General features: G+C 42.3%; 1 protein-coding gene across 2 annotated transcripts in view; it reads left to right on the forward strand.

Moving 5' to 3' along the window:
- Positions 1–19,812, forward strand: part of LOC121863191 — a 40,544-nt gene that overhangs the window by 9,016 nt on the left and 11,716 nt on the right. For both annotated transcript variants that reach the window (XM_042361673.1, XM_042361674.1), the window contains exons 2-4: positions 13,255–13,346; positions 13,665–16,647; positions 17,650–18,770. In XM_042361673.1, coding sequence (XP_042217607.1) covers positions 13,287–13,346; positions 13,665–16,647; positions 17,650–18,770 — 4,164 coding nt within the window. In that variant the 5' untranslated portion in view covers positions 13,255–13,286. The remainder of the gene's footprint in view (positions 1–13,254; positions 13,347–13,664; positions 16,648–17,649; positions 18,771–19,812) is intronic.

Raw genomic sequence — 19,812 nt, forward strand, 5'->3', positions numbered from 1 at the left:
GTTAGCCCATTTCCCTAGAGTGGTCATAGAGAGCCCGGCCATATTAATCACTGTGGTGGGGTAGTGTAAGGGTGATGGTGGTGCTTTTCCCCCTGGGCACACACACACACACACACCCTGACCGATACCCTGCTGTGTCTTCACTACCTGGTGATGGGGGAGCTCATGGGGCAGGAGGTAGTATATGGTGAGGGGAGGGTCGTTGGAGTGTGTACTTAGAGGATTTTTTTTTAAGGGATCGTATGAGTATTTATGACACCTTAAGAGACTATATTCACAGGGTTAAAGTTGCTACGATGCGGATTTTTATTTATTTTTTTTTAGGCCCGTGGACACACCTTAAACGTTGTCTTTACACACATACAAACACAAGTTCCTAAAATCCAGCATAAGGCTGATCTATTGACACGGTAATTTTCGGGGGTTTTGTGTGGGAGTCAAGGTTGCTTATTAATCAACAGCTACAAAAAAACATTTCATTCTTCCAACATAGTCTTCATAGTTTGCTGGACCCGGATACTGTCCTCTGTAGCTCAGGTAAAAACGTCACGTTGTTACTTGTATAATATAAGCAAGACCAAGTCGCTGTATCTATGTGTAGTGTTCTCTAGGGTGTAGGTTTAGTCAGTCTGGTTATAACTTGCTTGCACCTTCAAAAACCAGTTGAGCAGCTTCAGGGTATTAGGGAGGGGAGGCGGCTGCAACTAGCTACACCGGGGCCTGACCATATCCGGTGTTGTATCTGGCTGGGGACTGACGTGAAGGCCTGACTTTTACGTATCGGAACGTCAGTAACTTCGATCGAGGAAGCTTCCATATTTAGATACCCATGGAAATGATGTGAACGTTTCCAAATACCGACAGCGATTATGTGTACGTGTGTGAAACAACGTACGTACAAGCTGTCTGGGTGTGTGTACGTGAAGTGTCCGGGTGAGCGGGTTGATTGTGTGAGTCACCAAGGACACCCGCCTCATGACCACACGACAGTACTGCTATTTTCAGCGTTCATTACACAACACATGTAAAAAAATCATCATTATTATCGAAGTGCATTATAACAAGTTTCCATTATAAAAGAGAAAATTATATCAATTTAAATCATACACGTTGTAATTATTTTTTTTAGAAAGTTCCTCCTTAGTTTCAAGACCACCCTCGCCTCTCTTACCTCACCGCCTTCCTACATTACCTAAGCTCTTCCTCATATATCGCTTCACCCCACGTCTTAAATTACTTCCCCCTGCCCTTGTACATTACGTTACCCTCCCACCTACCGCGCCCTCAGTGTCCCGCCCCTCCGACCACACACCACCCCTCTACCATATGCCCAGCGAAGAGACAATTACCATACCATCTGTGACGTCGCGAAAGTTAGTAGTACAGGCACAAGAGGGGGGTCTCTTTGTTGGGGGACTCAACCGGGCTCCCGAGGTCAGGTTACCGGGTGACCTCCCTCGGCCAGTGGTCCCTGGGTGTTTCTCTTTCTTTATTACTGAAGTGTCGTCAGTTACTGGAACTTCAAGAAAAAAGTTAAACGATTCAGTATTTTTTGTTTTATTTCGGCGTCTAAAAGATGTAAACATGTATCTTAATCATGAAGTCAACTCTCCAAACCGGATGTTTGAACACTGAAGCAGTTTTACTTAACGTGTGAGGAGCTTCTGGATAGTGGTGGTGGCCGTTGTAAGAGATGCCGACTATAGCGGCCTAAGATAAGACGTTGGTTTTTACAGCGTCAGTCATACGATACTCCATGTCTGTATCGTCTCCGGGAGTGTCTCGTCTCCTGGTGTGTCTCGTCTCCTGGTGGGTCACGAACCGGTGTCAACTGAGTTACGGTACCGTAAATTGTACCTGACAGCGAGAGATATTCCAAGCTATCAGGAAAGACAAACGTTGTAAGACGGGGGATGAAACGTGAGAAGTTTTGTGGTTAAGGAACAACGATAATAACAAGAGAGAATATTATAAGTGACGTACATATGTCGCAACTATACACGGTTGTTATCATGCAAGACTTAATCTGAATATTTACACACAAAGTCGAATTATCGCAATCGCTGTTCTGCTCCGTAAGACTCGCGCGCGTTCCTGTACATAAGGTATACAATCGAGACGTTTAGACCATGGTTTAGACCCACTTTTTGTACCTATGGCAGAAAAACGTAGCCTTGAAGACCCATTTGTGCACGTTCACTCGACAAACAGGATTTTTAGAACGTATCTATCTGAATATTAAGTCGATAATCTGACCACCTAAGAATCGTTCCTGTTGTTAAGTGATGTATCCTTAAAGGGTCGTTTGTTTCATTTTGCTTGTGATTAAAGACGCCTTATAGGGGACAACGACGAGAGAATGGCACGTCGACCCATTAATACCTGTATATACTTGAGGGAGTGTCGGGTGTAGCCAAGGAGTGTATGGGAAGACGTTGAGGTGTAGGTCGCTGTGAAAGACGCGGTGCATGACGAGTTGCAGAGGTGCAAGGTGAGGTGCAAGTAGTGGTGCAGAAGATATAATTTCTAGTGTAAGATGAACTGCTGTAAGTGGAAAATGCAAGACGCGGTTCAGGACGCGGCGGAGGTGAAGGAGAGGTGACACAAATAAGGCAGGTGACTACTGAGTGTGGGGCCAGGTGTGTGTGTGTGTTCCAGGTAAGGGGGTGGGTGAGAGGTGAGGAGGTTGTATGGATGCTAAGAGGGACGTGCAGATATGCGATTTAGAAATGGTTTTGGGTGGAAGGGAGTGAGAGGTGAGTGTGAGGAGGAGAGGTAAAGAGGTAAGAATGAGAGGGAAGAGATAAGGGGCAGGTGACGGGGGTGAAGTGAGGTGCGGACTGGGGTGAGGGAAGGATGGGGTGTCAGGGAGTGAAGTGTTGAGGGTGAGGTTTACGGGGAGGTTGCAGTGGAGGGGGGGGGGAAGGTGAAGAGGTGCGGTTGGAGGGGGGAAGGCTGGGATGTTGGGGGACTCCGTTATAGAGGAAGGTCACAGGCTGGGCACGCACCACGCCTCGAGGTTTGTGAAGAGGAAACTCTCCCACCAGGTGAAGAGGAGGAGGAAGAGGCTTGTTGACTCATCAGTGACACCTGTACTTACACTCCTGCCGACACTTACATGAACAGTTACAACTTACCCTCCCACTCACACTCCCACTTACACAGTACACTCACACAGTACACTCACACAGTACACTTACACATGTCCTTGAAGAAGAGAAGGGAAGCCGCCTTCGTGTACATACTATTTAATCAGACTCACAAATAGAATGACCAAGTACCTCAGTGATCCTTCCCACTTGTGAAATAGACGAGCAGGTAATGCTGACTGCTGGTGATGATGTTCGTTTTTGAGGTGCAGACCATCCCGCTCACACTGGTAAGGCGGTGAAGGATAACTACTTATGTGGTGTTGAAGTCCCTGGAGATGCACGCGCACACACTGACCAACCAATCGAGGTCAACAATCACCTCCTCAGTCGTTAATTACATAATTATAATGACCATCACCACTATGTAATCTATTAAAATTAAACGCCAATTAATTCAGCTTGTTACCTCCTCTGTATTAATTACACTGTAACCAGATAATGATAAACCCTCACACTGTACCCAAGGACAGTGTGAGGGTTTACCGTATGAATTAGTCTGTTTCTTCGTCGTGTCTTAGAGCAGGTCTGTCATCTGTCTTACTACGATTTTGAATTTGATTTTATATATGAATTTATATTAATTTTTAATGTCTTTGTATAGTGAACAGAAAAAGAAAAATAAGATACTTTGGTCATATAATTTGCGATTAGAGGATAATAACAGAAATATTAATGGACAAATTTTATGGTAGGAGGGCCAGGGGAAGGCAGAGACTGAGATGGATGAATTAAATTAAAAAGTGGGTCCCAGAGAGATACAAGACCTCAGAGGCTTGGTAAAAACAGCCCGAGAACGATTAGAGTGGAGGACTGTGGTCACCAACCCTAAGATGTGAGGACGGTACTCTGATTGTTTAATTGAGTCATTAGGAGAACAATTTAGTTCCTCTCTCTCTCTCTCTCTCTCTCTCTCATATATGATCGTCTATTGCATGACCATCTTGTGAAAGTAATCGGAGGGGGGAGGAGGGGGGGGACTGACTGTATACATGCCTGGCTGGTCTTCTCAGTTATGAGTGACTGGTGGAGAGTGGGTTGCCCTGCCTGATGGCCTTGTGTTAGCACGGCAGGGCCAGGTTGGGTACGGGAGGTGAATTAGGTTAGATTTTATTGATGATTTCCCAGGTTAGGTTAGAATTATTTTAGGTTAGGTTAATTTTAAACAATGTGAAGTTAGGGTAAAGTTTGGTTTTGTTGATGTTAAATTTGGGTAGGTTAAAGTTAGTTCATTGTTAAGTTAGGTCAGTGTTGCATATACGTTAAGTTACGTTGTGAGTTAGGTTAGGTTAATACACTGATTTATTTCACCACGCCATTCCTCCACCATAACCACCACCACCCCCCGCCTCCACCACCCCACTGCCCCCCACCGACCTGCCCCCACCACCCCCCCACCACCTCATAGACATTTGGCCACCAGTTTCACTTCAGTTGTAACTTTTATCATCAGTCATCTGTCGGCGAGTACCTCCATCATCACCCCAACACGAGATAACTCCCCCTGGCAGTACTGGAGAAAGTTGGAGTGCGGAAGTAGCAGTTTGATTTATTCCACTAAAGTCTTATAGCCGAATTATTTTCTACGTGTTACATTAAATACTTCAGGAGCCAGTAGTTGATGTTATTTTGTGTCATTTTAATACTTTGAATAAGGTTTTAGTTTGTTCAGAGTTTTTTATGGAAATTTTGTCACATTTTTGCCAACCTTTAATATGAAAAATTACTTCTGTCATTCCAGCATCACTAAATTAAAGTTGTTGTTTTTTAGTCATCGTTGGTTTAATGTTGTTGAGAGTGTTTTATTTTTGTAGTTCTCAAAAGGAAAAAATTAAAAAGTCGGTTGATTGAGATAAGGGAAAGTGAAAGCACACATGATAAGTAAAAAAAAATATGTAGATTTTTGTACCTGGCCGGGTTCTGCTCGGCTGCCTCACTTAAATACTGCCATTATCTTATTGGTCCGCCTGTGGTACTATCGGGGAGGGGAAGGTGTGAGGTGACGCTTGAGGTAGGCGCTGTAGGAGTGCCAGAGTACTCAGTGCCTCGGTAGTGCAGGAAGGGCACCTTGTTGTGGCCTCGAATGGACTCTTGAGGGCAGCTGGGATAGGGAGGAGGGAGATCTTTGGACAGATTGTGTTGGGACAAGGTCTTGGACCAACTCTGTCAGGAGATGGCTATTTCGTCAGTTTATGCCTGTGAAGAGAGAAGGTTGTGAAAGCGTTAAACCCTAATCCTTAAAGGGTTAAATCATCTTCCTGAGGGGATTAATTAGAAAGAAGAGTGCCCATGGATAAGCAGCTCTTCGTGTAGGTTGTGTAAGGGAAAAAGGTCAGGAGAAGATCTGTCGAGGAGGAGAAGGTTAGAGTTCGCTCTGTGTGTGTGTCAGGTTAACAGCAACTTGCTTTACTTCGTCGCGTCACACCGCCAGTATCATCCACCAGTGTTGGCTTGTGTGACAGCTGCTTTAGCATTATTTGGGAGACTTGGATTGCAAAAGTAAGTAAGAGTGTGTGTGTGTGTGTGTGTGTGTGTCCTTCATATTTTTTATGCTGGCATATGTTATCAAGGAGTGTGAGACACCTGCAACAGAACATCTGAAAGGTGTGTGTGTGTATGCCTGTCACCACCTCACGAAGGCGCCGTCTGAGACAACTAATCCGTCAAGAAAAAAAAAGCAATATGACTGAGGTGGCGGATGTGTTGATATTATCTTCAGAAGGAATATTACTTGACTTGTATTAAAGAAAAGATACATACCAAAGTATTATTCTGGTCGGTGATGCATCAGACACGAAGGGGAGTGTCCCTCTCTCGTGTGTGGGGGCAGTTGTCCTAGAATGATATGAACTTCCAGTCTGGCATTCTCCCTGACCTTCACAAGATGGAGTAAACAGACGGAACCTGGGATATGTCTCTTCGTTCGATTACTGTCATCATAGTGTAAAGCAAAATACGTTGTACTCACGCAAGAATCCAACCAACAGACCAAGTTTTTGTTTTTCTCTGTGTATTGTATATTGTGTTAGGTTAGATCAGGTTAAGTTAGGTTAGGTTAGTTTTTTTATTAATCTACCCATTTCTATGTATTATGATGGTCTATGTGATTCTCTATGGTCAGTCACCCCTCCCCCCACCCCCCCAATACATAGTAGTTATCGCTAATCGGGAAGATTTTTCGATTACAAGTTAGAAAAAGAGACCATTTAGAAACCGGAGACAGGAATAATGTTGTTTTGTGTGGTGAGATCGTTGGACAGACAGACAGACAGACAGAGAATTACCAAAAACCACATATGCAATGGAGAATGAAAAAAAAAAGATCAGACGGTTATGAGACAGACATAAATTTACACAGACGGACAAGTAGACAGAGGAGAGGACCACTACGGGGAGATGTAACACCTGCAGACAAAGAGAGAGAGAGAGGGGGGGCGGACCTAGAAAGAGGAAATAGAGGGCGGAGCTGGGAGACGGCAGGTGACCTAGAGACAGAAAGACAGGTCGCGGTCAGTTTGTCAAAGAGAGAGAGAGAGAGAGAGAGAGAGAGAGAGAGAGAGAGAGAGAGAGAGAGAGAGCACACTACATTCTTCTCTGTGACTCTCACTGCCTCTTCACCACCATTCTGCATCACACCAATCCCACATCCACGTCTCTCATCTTGATCGAAAACATGACTGTCTCGGATCTTGTTAAAATTGTCTTCCTCATTTACCTGCTGCGATCTCAGACTATTTTAGTACAATATATTTTTTTTTAACTTTCCATTTACATCGTCACGTTAGCTCCCATTCTCACACCTTTATAGATTCTTTTGATTTCTGTCGTGTTGCTCGTGGGAGACTGCATATTACAGCTTTCAGTTCTTAGTTCTTGTTGTTTTAGAAACTTTGGGTCATCACACCCCTACAGGAGGTATAAAGTAAGTTACTCCTTCATGCCCGTGTCTTCATTATTGGTCATTTAACAGCTTCTCAAACACCAGGCTCACAGGTCACCTCAGTTCTCCTTCTGTGTGTGCTTCTGCTTACAGTTTTAGCTCTCCATTTACCGTCTAGTCCAGAGAAAGCAGGACGCTACATTTTAAAGGTTAAGTATGAATAATCAACCTTCATCTGCATGTCAAGTCTCACATTTGTATGAGCGACAGTGTTAGCGAGAACTGATTTTAAAGCGAAACAAAGGCAGACTTGCTCAAGCGTGGATGTAAGTCACACCGACCTACTCTTGGCACCATAGTCGAGTAGCCCTGAAGAGGCGTCAGCTTGTCAGATTTCGTGATTAGCGGAAGATCCTTGTCTGGACAAATGTTCCTGAACACAAAGAACGGGTGAGCGAACGTGAGGGTGAATGGGGGACTATTGTCATGTCCTTCCCCTAGTGTACCTTAGGATTAAAACATCCTGTATCGATTTATATAATTTCTACTTCCTCTCCTCTCAGACCAACGTTACTCTGAGACTGTACCTTATCACCAACACAAGATACCTCATCGTTGGCCTCACTGACTTGGCCAAAGCAGCACCACTTAATATCTTTCATACTGTGTCACTGTGATCTATCTCCACCCCATACATCCTTCCCCTTCTCGGGCTGCCCCACTCATGAATATCTAACCAACTATGATGATACAGTTCAGCCCTCCCACATTCATCACACTCTCACGTATGTGCTGATTTCTCTATTATAGTTCTGGCAGCATTCAATAGTCTTCAACTCACTCAGAATCTTAAGGTTTCCCAAAGTGCATGACTCCAGGTTGTATTGTGTTATATCTCAACCCATAAAAGATAATAATACTCGACCTTCTTGGCCAATACTCTCACAACTACCTACTTACATCTACTTAGTCAAGTCTTCCTTTATTATATTTTTTCTGCTCATCACCAGTATCTTTCTTAAGTTATAATGGGTATAAAAACAGTGAGTAAACGTGTATGTTTTTTTTAACCCTGTGATGTTAGTATCTAAGACTCTCTCATGGTCCGTGACTCGCCAGGGGCTTCAGGATGCGGGGTAATATTAGGAGTGTCCTCGTGAGCCGGTCGGTGGGGATCCTTGTTGTTCACCTTGGGCATTAGTCACGTTTTCTGCCGGGGGGGGCAACTATATAGTGTGTGTGTGTGACAGAGACGTAACCCTTTGTGCGATGGTGCACCTCCTTCTCTCTCCTTGCCCAAGTGATGTGTGGGCTGAGGGTTCCCTTGTGACCAGAGAACCGTTATCTCTCTCTCTCTCTCTTTCTTTCTCTCTCTTTCTTTCTTTCTCTCTCTCTCTTCATATACTGTACTCGTATTGTAACAAACATTCTTTTTCATCCATATCCAGTTCCCCATTCCTATCTTACACATAAACAGACTTAATAAGCAATACATTACAAGTCAAACAATAACAATATATTAGTAATGAAACTAGTTAAGATCAGGTGTGTACCCGTCCTTGTCAGTGCCTCACGGTTCAGAGGCTGGTGAGGCCCTGACCTATACATCACGTTCTCACCAAGTAAATTTCTATAATATTTTGTTGACCAGGTGGTATTGTTATGAGTAATGTCAAGCGATTTGTTTTCTTAGGTTATTAATATTATTGTTAGTCATTTTGTTGATTGGTGAATGTTATTGTTGATGTTAGTAGTAAATGAGTCTGTTGGGTGGTAAGTAGTACTGTCGTGGTAAAGAGTGTAGGAGGTAGGGTGTTGTTGGGTCGAGCGCCAGGAGGGTAATGTGGTGCTCCGACAGTGAAAACATAGACAAATAGCGCGGGACGCCACCCAACACATTCTTCTATCTTATTCCACCAATTCTACACGACTTAGGCAACGTCATTCTATTCGTTAACTAACATTATAATAAATCTTGATAATATTATACTTTCAGAATCTCTTAAGGAATTGTAGATAATTGTTCTTAAACGAATTTTGCCGAGATATCGAGTGAGGTGGTGATGGTGGAGATGTGGCACATTGGCCAAGACGTGGGCAGTAGTGGGTGTGTGTTGCTGGGTCACGGGGTCAACTTGTATGACATCTTCCTGTTCACCAAGCAGCTGTATCTATGATTGGTGGAGGTATTGGTTTACTTGTGCAAATATGTGAGCCCTTTTTAGTGCTGTCACATTTCGGGTGTTTTACTGCTGAGGGTAGAGACGAGGACCACTCTGATTTGTGTTTTTGTCGGTAGCTACGTACTATTTATGTATTGTTGTATGTGTCAGCCACTGGACACTCGCTGCAGAAAGTGTCTACTGTACAAGGTGGCGTCCGATGGATGTTAAAATGAACACTGTGACTTCTGTTGTCTCGGTACGGTTGCCAAAATCCTTCGCATATGATTAAAAGACTTGGTTGTTGAAACACAGAAAGGCATGATTATATTAAGGAAGATCTGTTCATCATGATGTCTTGTTGTTTAGTGTATGAATTAACTCTGTGGACGTGCTGAAAAACCTTAAGCAAAGAAGAGAGAGAGACTCGGATAGTTATTTTGTCCACCTGAGTCAACCTGTCTACCTTATCGTGCATGTGGCTACTCTATTTGCCTACATTGTATATATTGTAATATAGTCTCTCTCTCTCTCTCTCTCTCTCTCTCTCTCTCTCTCTCTCTCTCTCTCTCTAGGCAGAGAGAAGCATCGTCACTTCGTCTTCAACGAGGAAGGAATGCAGTAAATTGGATAATTGGTGACCATTACGTTGATAATAAGGATTTGCCTCGGCTCGATCATACGTTTCTGCCACATCTGGAACCACAAGTGTCCCCCAAGCACGAGTACTCCAAGCATGGTCAGGTGTGTGTGTGTGTGTCAAGTGTATGCCATCTATGTATCAGGTGTATGTCAAATGTACAGTATGTCATCTACAGTATGCGTCAGGTATGTGGTTTTACTCAAGTCATCATCATTTACGTGAAAAGAATGATTTTAAGAGTCTTTGATAATAATCTTGAATCAGTGTCATACTTCCCTTTGGCGTCACATTCTAACATAAAAATAGTACCGTCGCCGCTGGCCTCACTCAGTCCTTGGAGAGTTTTCACGGTGTAGTAAAAAAACAAATACTTGGTCTTGCTCTCTAATTCTGACCAGGAAATTTTACGTAGGAGATTGAACCACACCCAAATGTACTCAGATTCATAAATGTTTGTTTCCCAGAGACATGCAGTTTCTCGTATCTTAATCTCACGACTGATGGAAACATTGAATAACGTGAGCCTGCCAGCGCCAGAATTTTGACATCCGTGGAGTAGTGAGAGACGTCGACCAATACGGTGAACTCGTCAGTATGTTTGTTTCCTTGCAATTGTTTGTCCATTCCATGATGCATCTTACCGAGAGAATATATTAAGAATGAAAATTACAACTGGGGATACTTTATTGCTTCTCAAAATGTGTAGATCAAAACTAAACTTAAAAACAAGGGAAAATGGGCATTCACTTTAATCCTAAAATTCCACATGAACCGATTATTTGACGGTCGTAAAATCCATAATGCTGAATAACTAGGATATAAACGTCTGCAAGTCACTCCCACCAAATACCTCGCTGTGTGTGTCCGGTTGGTGGTCCTGAACTCTGAGCAGGTAGCAACGGGGCCCAGGTTGTGGTAATGAGGCCTGGGGAGGAGAGGAATAGTCGGCTAGACGAGACCTTGACGCTGCTCGGGGCGACAGTACGAGTGGTTCCTCGGCAGCCCTTCACATAGTGGGGGAGGGGGGGTGGGTGACAGCTGTATCATGTCAGAATAATTAAAACAGGTTGATTAAATTTTACCAACTAATGGCTTAACAGTGAAAGTAACTCGCCTAATTGGTTGACTTTTTCCTGAAACGTATATTTTTATTTTTTTGTTTTCAGTGAAAGTAAAATACTTTTCGTACTTTTTTTACGTACTTGTTTTCTTTGGTTCCACAGCGAAAGTAATTATTTGTGAATTCCTTTCCGCCAAAATAAGTTGTTTTATTTTACGACAGGTTGATATAACGCAACAGTGACTTTCTGCGTCAGCTTGACCGTGACATTTTCGATGTTCTGGTCACTTGTGTAAAAGTCATAAAAGGTCACAGACCACTCATATGCATTGCCATTTCTGAGCTGTTACACTGAGATACAGTCACAAATTTCATTACAAGTGAATTTAAAACATGACATTAATAACACACACACTCTCTTCTCTGAAAATTAAAAAGAATATGATAGCTTGGTACTACATTATTATAGGTCAACTGGAGATCGTTAGTGAAGGTAGAGACAATGCTCGATTGTTACACCCCTTCCTCTTCGTACCCTTATCGCTTGGCTCGGGAGAAAACTTCACTTTGATTGGTCAACCTGTGATTCATATTTTTTCCCTGTAAGTGAATAATGTTACATGGTAAAGAGAAAGTACTGGGAAGTAAATGGAGAACATGGTGATATGGTTAGGCCATGTGAAGAGACTGGACATGGTAAGGTGGAACGAGATTAGTGGCTGAGACCAGGGAAAGACAAGGTAGGGATGGAAACAGGAGTTGGCGTCAGTCTGCATATATGTCCAAAAATATCTGAAATACACAAGGAAAATATATTTGTGGTAATATCAACCAACCTTAACTATGAATAGGACTGGAGATGATTAAAATGAAGAGGAGTAACTGAGATGACCTGGCTGGGAAAACTGTTCTATGAGGGAGTGAATATTTTGGAGTTGTGTAGTACTGTTAAAGAAGGGCAGGGAGGAAGCTGAACACTAGCACACTGCTGAGTAACAAATACTCGAGATATTGGCCGGGGAGGAGGGGGTAAGGTTAAAGTTATGTGAATCTCTGTTCCGAAACTGATCGCCTGTAGTCCACAAATCATTTCTAGCTAGAATCTTAACACAGCTTTTTAATTTCCAATAATTTGTCGCGATTGAACGACATTTTTTGGTTTGGATTAACAAAAATACTACCCAACTTAATGGAGTAAAAGAGAAACGCAGGAAAGCTTTGTAGCGGATAAACATACTCATTGTTGATTAGCCACGGGTCGACCAGCAGAGGGAACCCATATCACTGATGTTCTGGCTGTCAATACCCTCAAGAAACACTCGCGTCCTTCCAGTACAAATGTATGTGTTATGTTTTCTATTAACTCCACAGTATAGCTCAAGTATTGAAGCCTGAGCACTAATACAGTTAATCTAGATAAAGTCAAATTCAGTATTGAAGCTGTTTATGTATGGTCGTGTGTGCTGTATAGAAACAATGCTTTGTTTCATGGTTCGCTTCATCCATCCCGTGGTTATCTTCCAGGTGTGTGTGTGAGAGAGGGGGGGGGGGTTAAAATGAATATTGTGTGTTTGTCAGTCACCCTCCAGGGCCACGTTCTTTTCGTCCTTTAGAGCGGCAATAGTATCCTTGGTTGTCATTTTACTCCTGGCATAAGCATAAAAGGACTTGGGATTTTTCTCAATATTTTGGACAAGTTTCATCCCAGTGCTATTTAGCTGATCTAATTTACTGATTGATCATTTGGACAAGTTTCATCCCAGTGCTATTTAGCTGATCTAATTTACTGATTGATCACATTTGAGGCTCTCGTGAATACAGTACTACATACTGTACTTGCATGATGTCCTGTGCTCTGATATTTCCTTAGAGGGTGACTCTGCATTTTGGTCTAGGACTTCTTGTGTGTATTGTTTCACAGTTTGCTTTGTAGGAAACCTGGTCATTTTGATCTGTGTAATACAGCAGTCCAAGGCCTTATATTGTTTACTGGATGATACATTTTTGGTTACTTGTATAATACAAAATTAAGTATAGACATGATGCTTTTTGGTAGAGTAAGGCTGACTTACTGCCATGCTTTATTATATACTAGCAGAGGTACCCGGCTTCGCCCGGGTCAATAATGAAACAAAATATCAGCCGTGGAGCCATAACCAAAAATGTGGTGGGGGTGAGGGGTCCCTTCTGGAGTGATAGGGGAGTATTGGAGAGTGCTCGACCATCCTCTAGGGCAGGCTACCCACACCTCCCTACCAAATTTCAGTTTTCTATCTTCAAAATTATGGAAGTACATAAGGAACATAATCACGGACTCACACAATACAGGATGGCACATTACAAATTTGTCTTTGTTTCAGGATGCCGTGATGCTTGAGGATGTTGGGTGAGGATGGAGTCCATTCGGGCCTACTACGAGTACCCCCCGTCCCATGCCAACATGCCGGCCAGGGTACATAAAGCACCTTTCCTGGTTTGCCAACTTTAGTAAAATAGTTGTTAACACTGATGTAATTATGTTTGATATGCTGGAATTTTTCCTTTATATGTTTTATATTTTTCAACTAAATTTTACATAGTATTTAATAAGTATATTATGAAATTGAATATTGTATACAGTATAATAGTTATAATAAAATTAGCCTTATATTTAAAATGCTCAATTGAAAAGTTTAAATTCATAAGCTTTTTTTTTAAGTGATGTATTCAGTCTTTGTTAATTGTATCAATTAGCTTGGCATATCAGGTTATTTTGTGGTTGGTGTTTCAGGACTACGGGGGCAGTGTGAACCCGGCCAAGGCAAGACGTTCCTGGGGTGACTTGCTCAAGTTTCGATCCCGTGGCAAGGAGCGTCATCTGTCCCCTGTTAGTGCAACCCTCACCCCACCAGCCATGCCTGTCCAACCCACCCACAACTACATGGCTGAATACAGGCAGAAGTACGGTGCCTACAATGGAACGGTGGGTCGCACGTCCTACCAGGCTATGACGGTGGTGAAAAGCATCTCCCCTCCACCAGTGCCTCCATCATCCAATGCCCCTAAAGGTTACCCCAACCATGGTTACCGTACCAACGGTTACATCAGGCATGCTGCCTCTTCTGGCACCGTGTCTGCTTCTACTGGGGCCACCATGTCGTCCACTGTGCGCTACACAGATTGGTTTGGCTCTGTGGTTGGTCGACGGCCTCCTGTCAGGCCCCCATTACCTACCTTCAATGCAGTGCCTCCAGCAGGTCTGCATAACACAGAGAAAGGCGCTGCGTGGGACCACTATGTGACGTTAGACCCTGTGTATGAAGCTCCACGAGTTGTGCCCGTCCAGTTGTACACTAATGTATGTGTTTGTCCTGATCAGATGCTTAATACTAAAGGACGCAAGAAGAAAAAATGTAAGAGATGTGGGAGGAAGGTAGCAACAATGCGACATGCTACTGCAGGTGTGGCCTCCAAGGTGCGACCAGCCATCCCTGCCAGCATGTATCAGCCGCCACCACAACCCCCACCGGCGGCTGCTCAGCATGCCTGGGGGTGGCAGGTGTTGGAGGAGAGAGTCTACGAGCGATATGAAGTTCGAGCTCCTCGTCCCAACCACGTATCTGTTCGTCCACTTAGTGATGAAGAGGAGTCGCCACCCCCAACGCCAGAGACAGTTCGTAGTGTTCGCAGCATGAAAAGTGTAAAAAGTAGTGACAGTTCTGCTACTATCACTCGCGATACACCAGAACCTGCACGGCCTGCCCCGCCTCCACCTACCATCCCTCGTGTCCTCCCAGCTACCCCAGAAGGTCCACCGGCCGTCACACCTACTAGTAGTGCCAAAGAAAATGCTTCAGCAAGTGAAACAGGTGATAAACGTAACTCCATATTATTAGAGAACCCTTCAGCGTATCAGTTAATCTCTCGCTACCGCCAGCCAGTTAAACACATAAGTTCGGACACCGATGAACTCAGTGACAATGCCGTGGACACCTCTTATGATGGTTGGGATGCCGAGTCATCTCTAACTGTCACAGACGACGTCCAGGAAGGGCAGGTGAATGTGATAACAATTGGTAGTAACCAGCCTCAGTCTGTAGCTGTGACACACTCCTCTAAGGTAGAAAATTGCAGGGACATGGGCAATAGAGTTAGAATACATACGAATTCTAGTGAAAGTACATTCAGTTTGAGTGATCAGTCTTCCTATCATAAGAATTTAGTTTCTGGTTACAATAATGATTCTGTGTCAAGGAACAATTACAATTCATCCAGTGATGAAAATTCACCAAGCATCTCATCCAGCAGTAGGAGTGCATCATCAAATACCAAGAGTTACAGCAAGAACAGTATATCTGATCATAAAAGTTCTTCAGTTAATAACAAGAATGGAAAACATCTCTACTCAAGTGATAAAGGTATTTCCTCTAGTAGTAAGAACAATCTCCCCAAGCATAGAAAAAATTTGAACAACAAAAATTCACAATCCAGCAGTAAGAATACATTAGTGAATGAGAACATATACTCTAGTGGCAAAAATAACTTGGCCAATAAGAAGATTGCAACATCTGCATCCAATGTAAAAAAGTCGATGTTAAATGGCCACAGCAGCCCCAAGTTGAATGGCAACGGCAATGGACCCAAATTAGAGGTGAAGAAATTGCGCGAGGCAAGCGAATTGAAGCACGGTGGTAGCACTGTCCGCATTGCTGGCCAACGCATGCTGGTCATCACTCCAGGCATGCCTCATCCAGAATCTAATTCTGGATTTTCAAGTGGTGAAGATGAGAATGAAGTGAGTATTGAGGATGATACCAGTGATTATCCCATGTCCTCACCAACTACTACTCGAGGTTCAGATACTGATACATTGCTAGAGGAAGATGATTTGCCTGTTGATTCCTCAGGTCCAACATATGATCCTCCCACTGAACATCTTGAGCTTCAGAGTTCTAACTTTGAGTTTTCAGATTCACTCCTTGATTCTTCAAATATGCAGTGTGAGCGTTGGGAGCCTGTCAGGGATACCATTTTTGAGGAGGAAGAAAATGAGGATGAATGGAAAATAGAAAATCATCGCAAGCATGAGATGCAGGAAGATGACGAAGAGTCCGCCTTACTTGGAGATGAAGATGAAAAAGATGATCCAAGTGTGAGTTCCTCATCAACCAGCTCACCAATCCGTCATGAGGGCCTACATCCTACTCTCTCTGAGCTCCTGAAAGTTAAGTCTATTTTGAAAAAGCCACCTTCAGTTGACACCAGCTCTGAGACTGACTCTGACTTTTATTTGCCAACGTTCTCTGAGTTCAAGCAAAACCAAAGGAAAAAGAAGCAAGTGCAATTTAGACCATCCCACGAAGTGACAGTGATTGAAGATGCAGGAGAGTCCAAAGGCCGCAAGGTATCTTCAGCAAGAAGTCCGAGGAGAGAGCGGGAGAAGGCAAAGGAAAAGCAGAAGAATGACTATAATTTGCTAGCCGATTTACGTGATGTGTATTCAAGAAAAGGTGATTCCGAGATGCAAATGAATCATATAAAGGCTGATTTTAATGATGTAAAATTAAACCACGAACAAACTTTCAATGGCGAGTGTGACGGCGAATATAACAAAGTGACACTCTCTCTTGATGGTGACCAACCTACCCATGAAGAGTTTAGAGAAGATAAGGAAAATGGTCAGACTGAGGAGGAAGGGTTATTCTATGATGGTGACAGAGGAGCTGACATTAAGATGGGTGAGGACCAGGAGCAGAGGGACCACACTGGGAGAGGTAAGTAGCTCCTCACTAGAGATGTAGCGAAACCAAGATTTTGGCCGATAACGATACTCTGATCCTCATAAATGACTGATACTGTACTACCAAAATGCACAATCACAATAATATTAATAAATACGCAATGCCAGTATGCTATTTCGTATGATACACAAACTCTATAACAATAAAGCATTTAACTTGATGTAATATAAGTGTATAACAAATGTGTATAGTAATTTAATTGATTTAAATATACGTAAAGTACGTTTAACATTATCAGTTTCAAAAGTGTGCAAAAATAACCTTAGATGTTTGAAATATATTCCAACTTTCCCCTATTATTATTTATTTAATTTAGAAGTGTGTAGCTGTTTGCTTAAGAAATGCCTTTATTGGACATTTCTTTGATGTATGTACTGTAGTACAGTACAGTACAGTACATACTTGCCACAGAGAATGCAGATGCTATCGCTTTTTAATGTTTTTTTTTTACTTCCTTTGACCAATTTTGAATTCGTTGTTATTTGCGGCCTTTTCATCAACCAAGTACAGTATTAATGTTAGTAATACTGTACAGTATTACCATTATAGGCTTTGTTGTGATGTGGTTTGTTTAAGGTACAGTACCTCCATGTTTTACTTTTTACTTTTATCTTCTTCACCACTGATCAGCTCATTAGCCCCTTTGATGCATTATAAAAATGAACAGTTAATACACAGTAGAAATTGAATTGTATACTAGTGTGGGGTTTAGTGCAAGAAAGTGAAGATATTTCCAATAAGTTTTATTTAAACCTACAGTTTTTTCCCTGATGAATCATGGCATATGCAATAAATATGCAATCATTTATCATACAGTTTTATTAAAAAAATTTAAAAAGTGTAGTAGAGTACTACAGTATTCATGGTTCCTTTACTGGTATCAGTATCATGTGATGGCATTAATACATAGTGTGTTCATATATATTCAGTATTTAAAAAGATCATCTTCTCATTGTGGTGTATTCCTTGTTGCAGCTGGTGAACATGAGGACTCCAGTCTCCATCTTAGTCTGAGTGATTATCAGACCTCAGGTGTGAGCACAGGAAGCTCCCAAAATAACCAACACCTGCGTCTTAATACAAATATAACGCAACCCGCTACAGGCTTTAGCACCTTTACCTCTTCTACCAACATACCTACCCGACAAGCCCCACCCCCACCCAGAGGTCGTACTCTCAGTCCCACAAGGCCAAATGTACCACCACCACCCCCTCCTACCACAAGACCGTTGTCATTATGTACAGCCCCACCTAAAATTTCACAACCTCAGCGACCATTACCATCTCCTCCCGCATTACTGCTCAATCCACCCACAGAGTCATCTCCTCCATCACCACCTCCTCCTCCTTTACCAACATCACCCCCACCTGCCTTGGATGACACACATCAGATGTCTGTTGTAAATCACACTACTCAAGATTTACCCTCACCCCAGAGTCCAACCTTCAGCAGCTTTAAGGCCCACTCAATTTCTCTTAACCCAGCAATGAAGATCAGTCCCTCTCTGACTCTTCCTGCAACCTCCTCAGAGATATCGTGCTCAACAGAATGCCTTCGGGAAGTGTTACCGCCATTAGGACATGTTTCTGTGTTTGGTGCCGACGAGGAGACTCGCACGGCAACAATACGTGGGCGAGGTGCAGCCCATGCCCGACCATCCATCATAAATACTTTTACAACTGGAGCATCTGCTAGCACTTCATCAGCTTCTAGTCCTCCTGTAGCTCCTAGGAGACGGAATAGAAATCGTTCTTTGAGTCCTGAAGCAAATGAAAGTGCAGCAGGGAATGGTACACGAGTAATAGGTGGACGACGTCGAACCTCATTTCTGAACAGTCTGGCTGGAGAAGAGCACCCTTACGAACAGATCACCGATCACATTTATGAGGAGTTACTCTCTAATTCACCATCCCATGCATCCAATTTTGCTGGCCACCACAGTCCTACACACAACAGTTCACCTCACAAGTCACCTTCTCCAGGGAAGTCCATGTTTGAAGGTGCATCTAAATATGAAATATTAGAATATCTCCAGGATGCCCGACGAAGAGTAGCAATCACCGTAGATGACGAGGATGAGGATGTCACTTTACAGGTAAGGTTGAACACTTTTTCCTGCATGTGTTTGAGCTTACTTGCTTTCTTGTTGTTAGTCATATGTAGGAATTGTCTTCTTTTATATTTTAATGTCTCTTAGAGCATATCTGTGAAAAGAAGCATTAATGCTCTACCTATGAATGATTACAAAATGCATTTTGCTGTTTTTTTTAAATTAGTTGCTTTATAACATGTACTATATTGAATGATTTTTCTTTTGATGTAGTGACTGTTATATTGCTTGTGCTTTTGTATTTTTGTATTTTATATTTTTATGGACTCTAGTTAATGATATTACAGTACAGTATCAGGGATTCTCAGTTCGTATGATAGTTCAGCCCGTAATATTTTTTGAAGATGGGAAATTGCAACAGTATCTAACTTCTTTTTTGTTCAATATGTCAAAAAATTATTGAATTAACATGATAACAAAAATAAGTGTAATATTGAGAGACAACTTGAAGTATTGCATGTAGTACTAAAATCTTAATACAAATCCTGGAACATATTTGGATGACTTATCTATTTTGCATACAGTATCTCTTCATAACTTAATGATATGTTAGCGTTTAATGTGCATGTTCTCTTTTGAAGGACATAATTGTTGTTTAGATACTCTCTTTATACTGTACTGTGCAGTATATACAAGTACAGTATAGTATCTAAAAATACAAGTCAAAATGAGATTGTTAAACTGTAATTATTAAACTTTGAACAACTTTAGAAAAACCCTCTTTTGTGTCTTTATTCAAGCAGAAAATACATTGTACACCATGATTAGACATTTTTATTTGGAATGACATTTATTTACTACAGTGTATAAAAGAACAAGGGTAAATAAAGTGATTTATATTATGATATTCATGAGGATGCATTACAGTACAGACTGTGCTGTACTGTACCGTACTCACCATTTAGGTGGAAAATTGACTTAGACACATACTGCATATGATATTAGAAATTTTACAAAATGGAATGAAAATAAATGTTGCACATTAAGTATGTAACAATATACAGGGCATAATTTTCAATAAAATTGG

The sequence above is a fragment of the Homarus americanus genome, unplaced genomic scaffold, assembly GCF_018991925.1.
Source record: "Homarus americanus isolate GMGI-L3 unplaced genomic scaffold, GMGI_Hamer_2.0 scaffold34507, whole genome shotgun sequence".
Lineage (NCBI taxonomy): Eukaryota > Metazoa > Arthropoda > Malacostraca > Decapoda > Nephropidae > Homarus > Homarus americanus.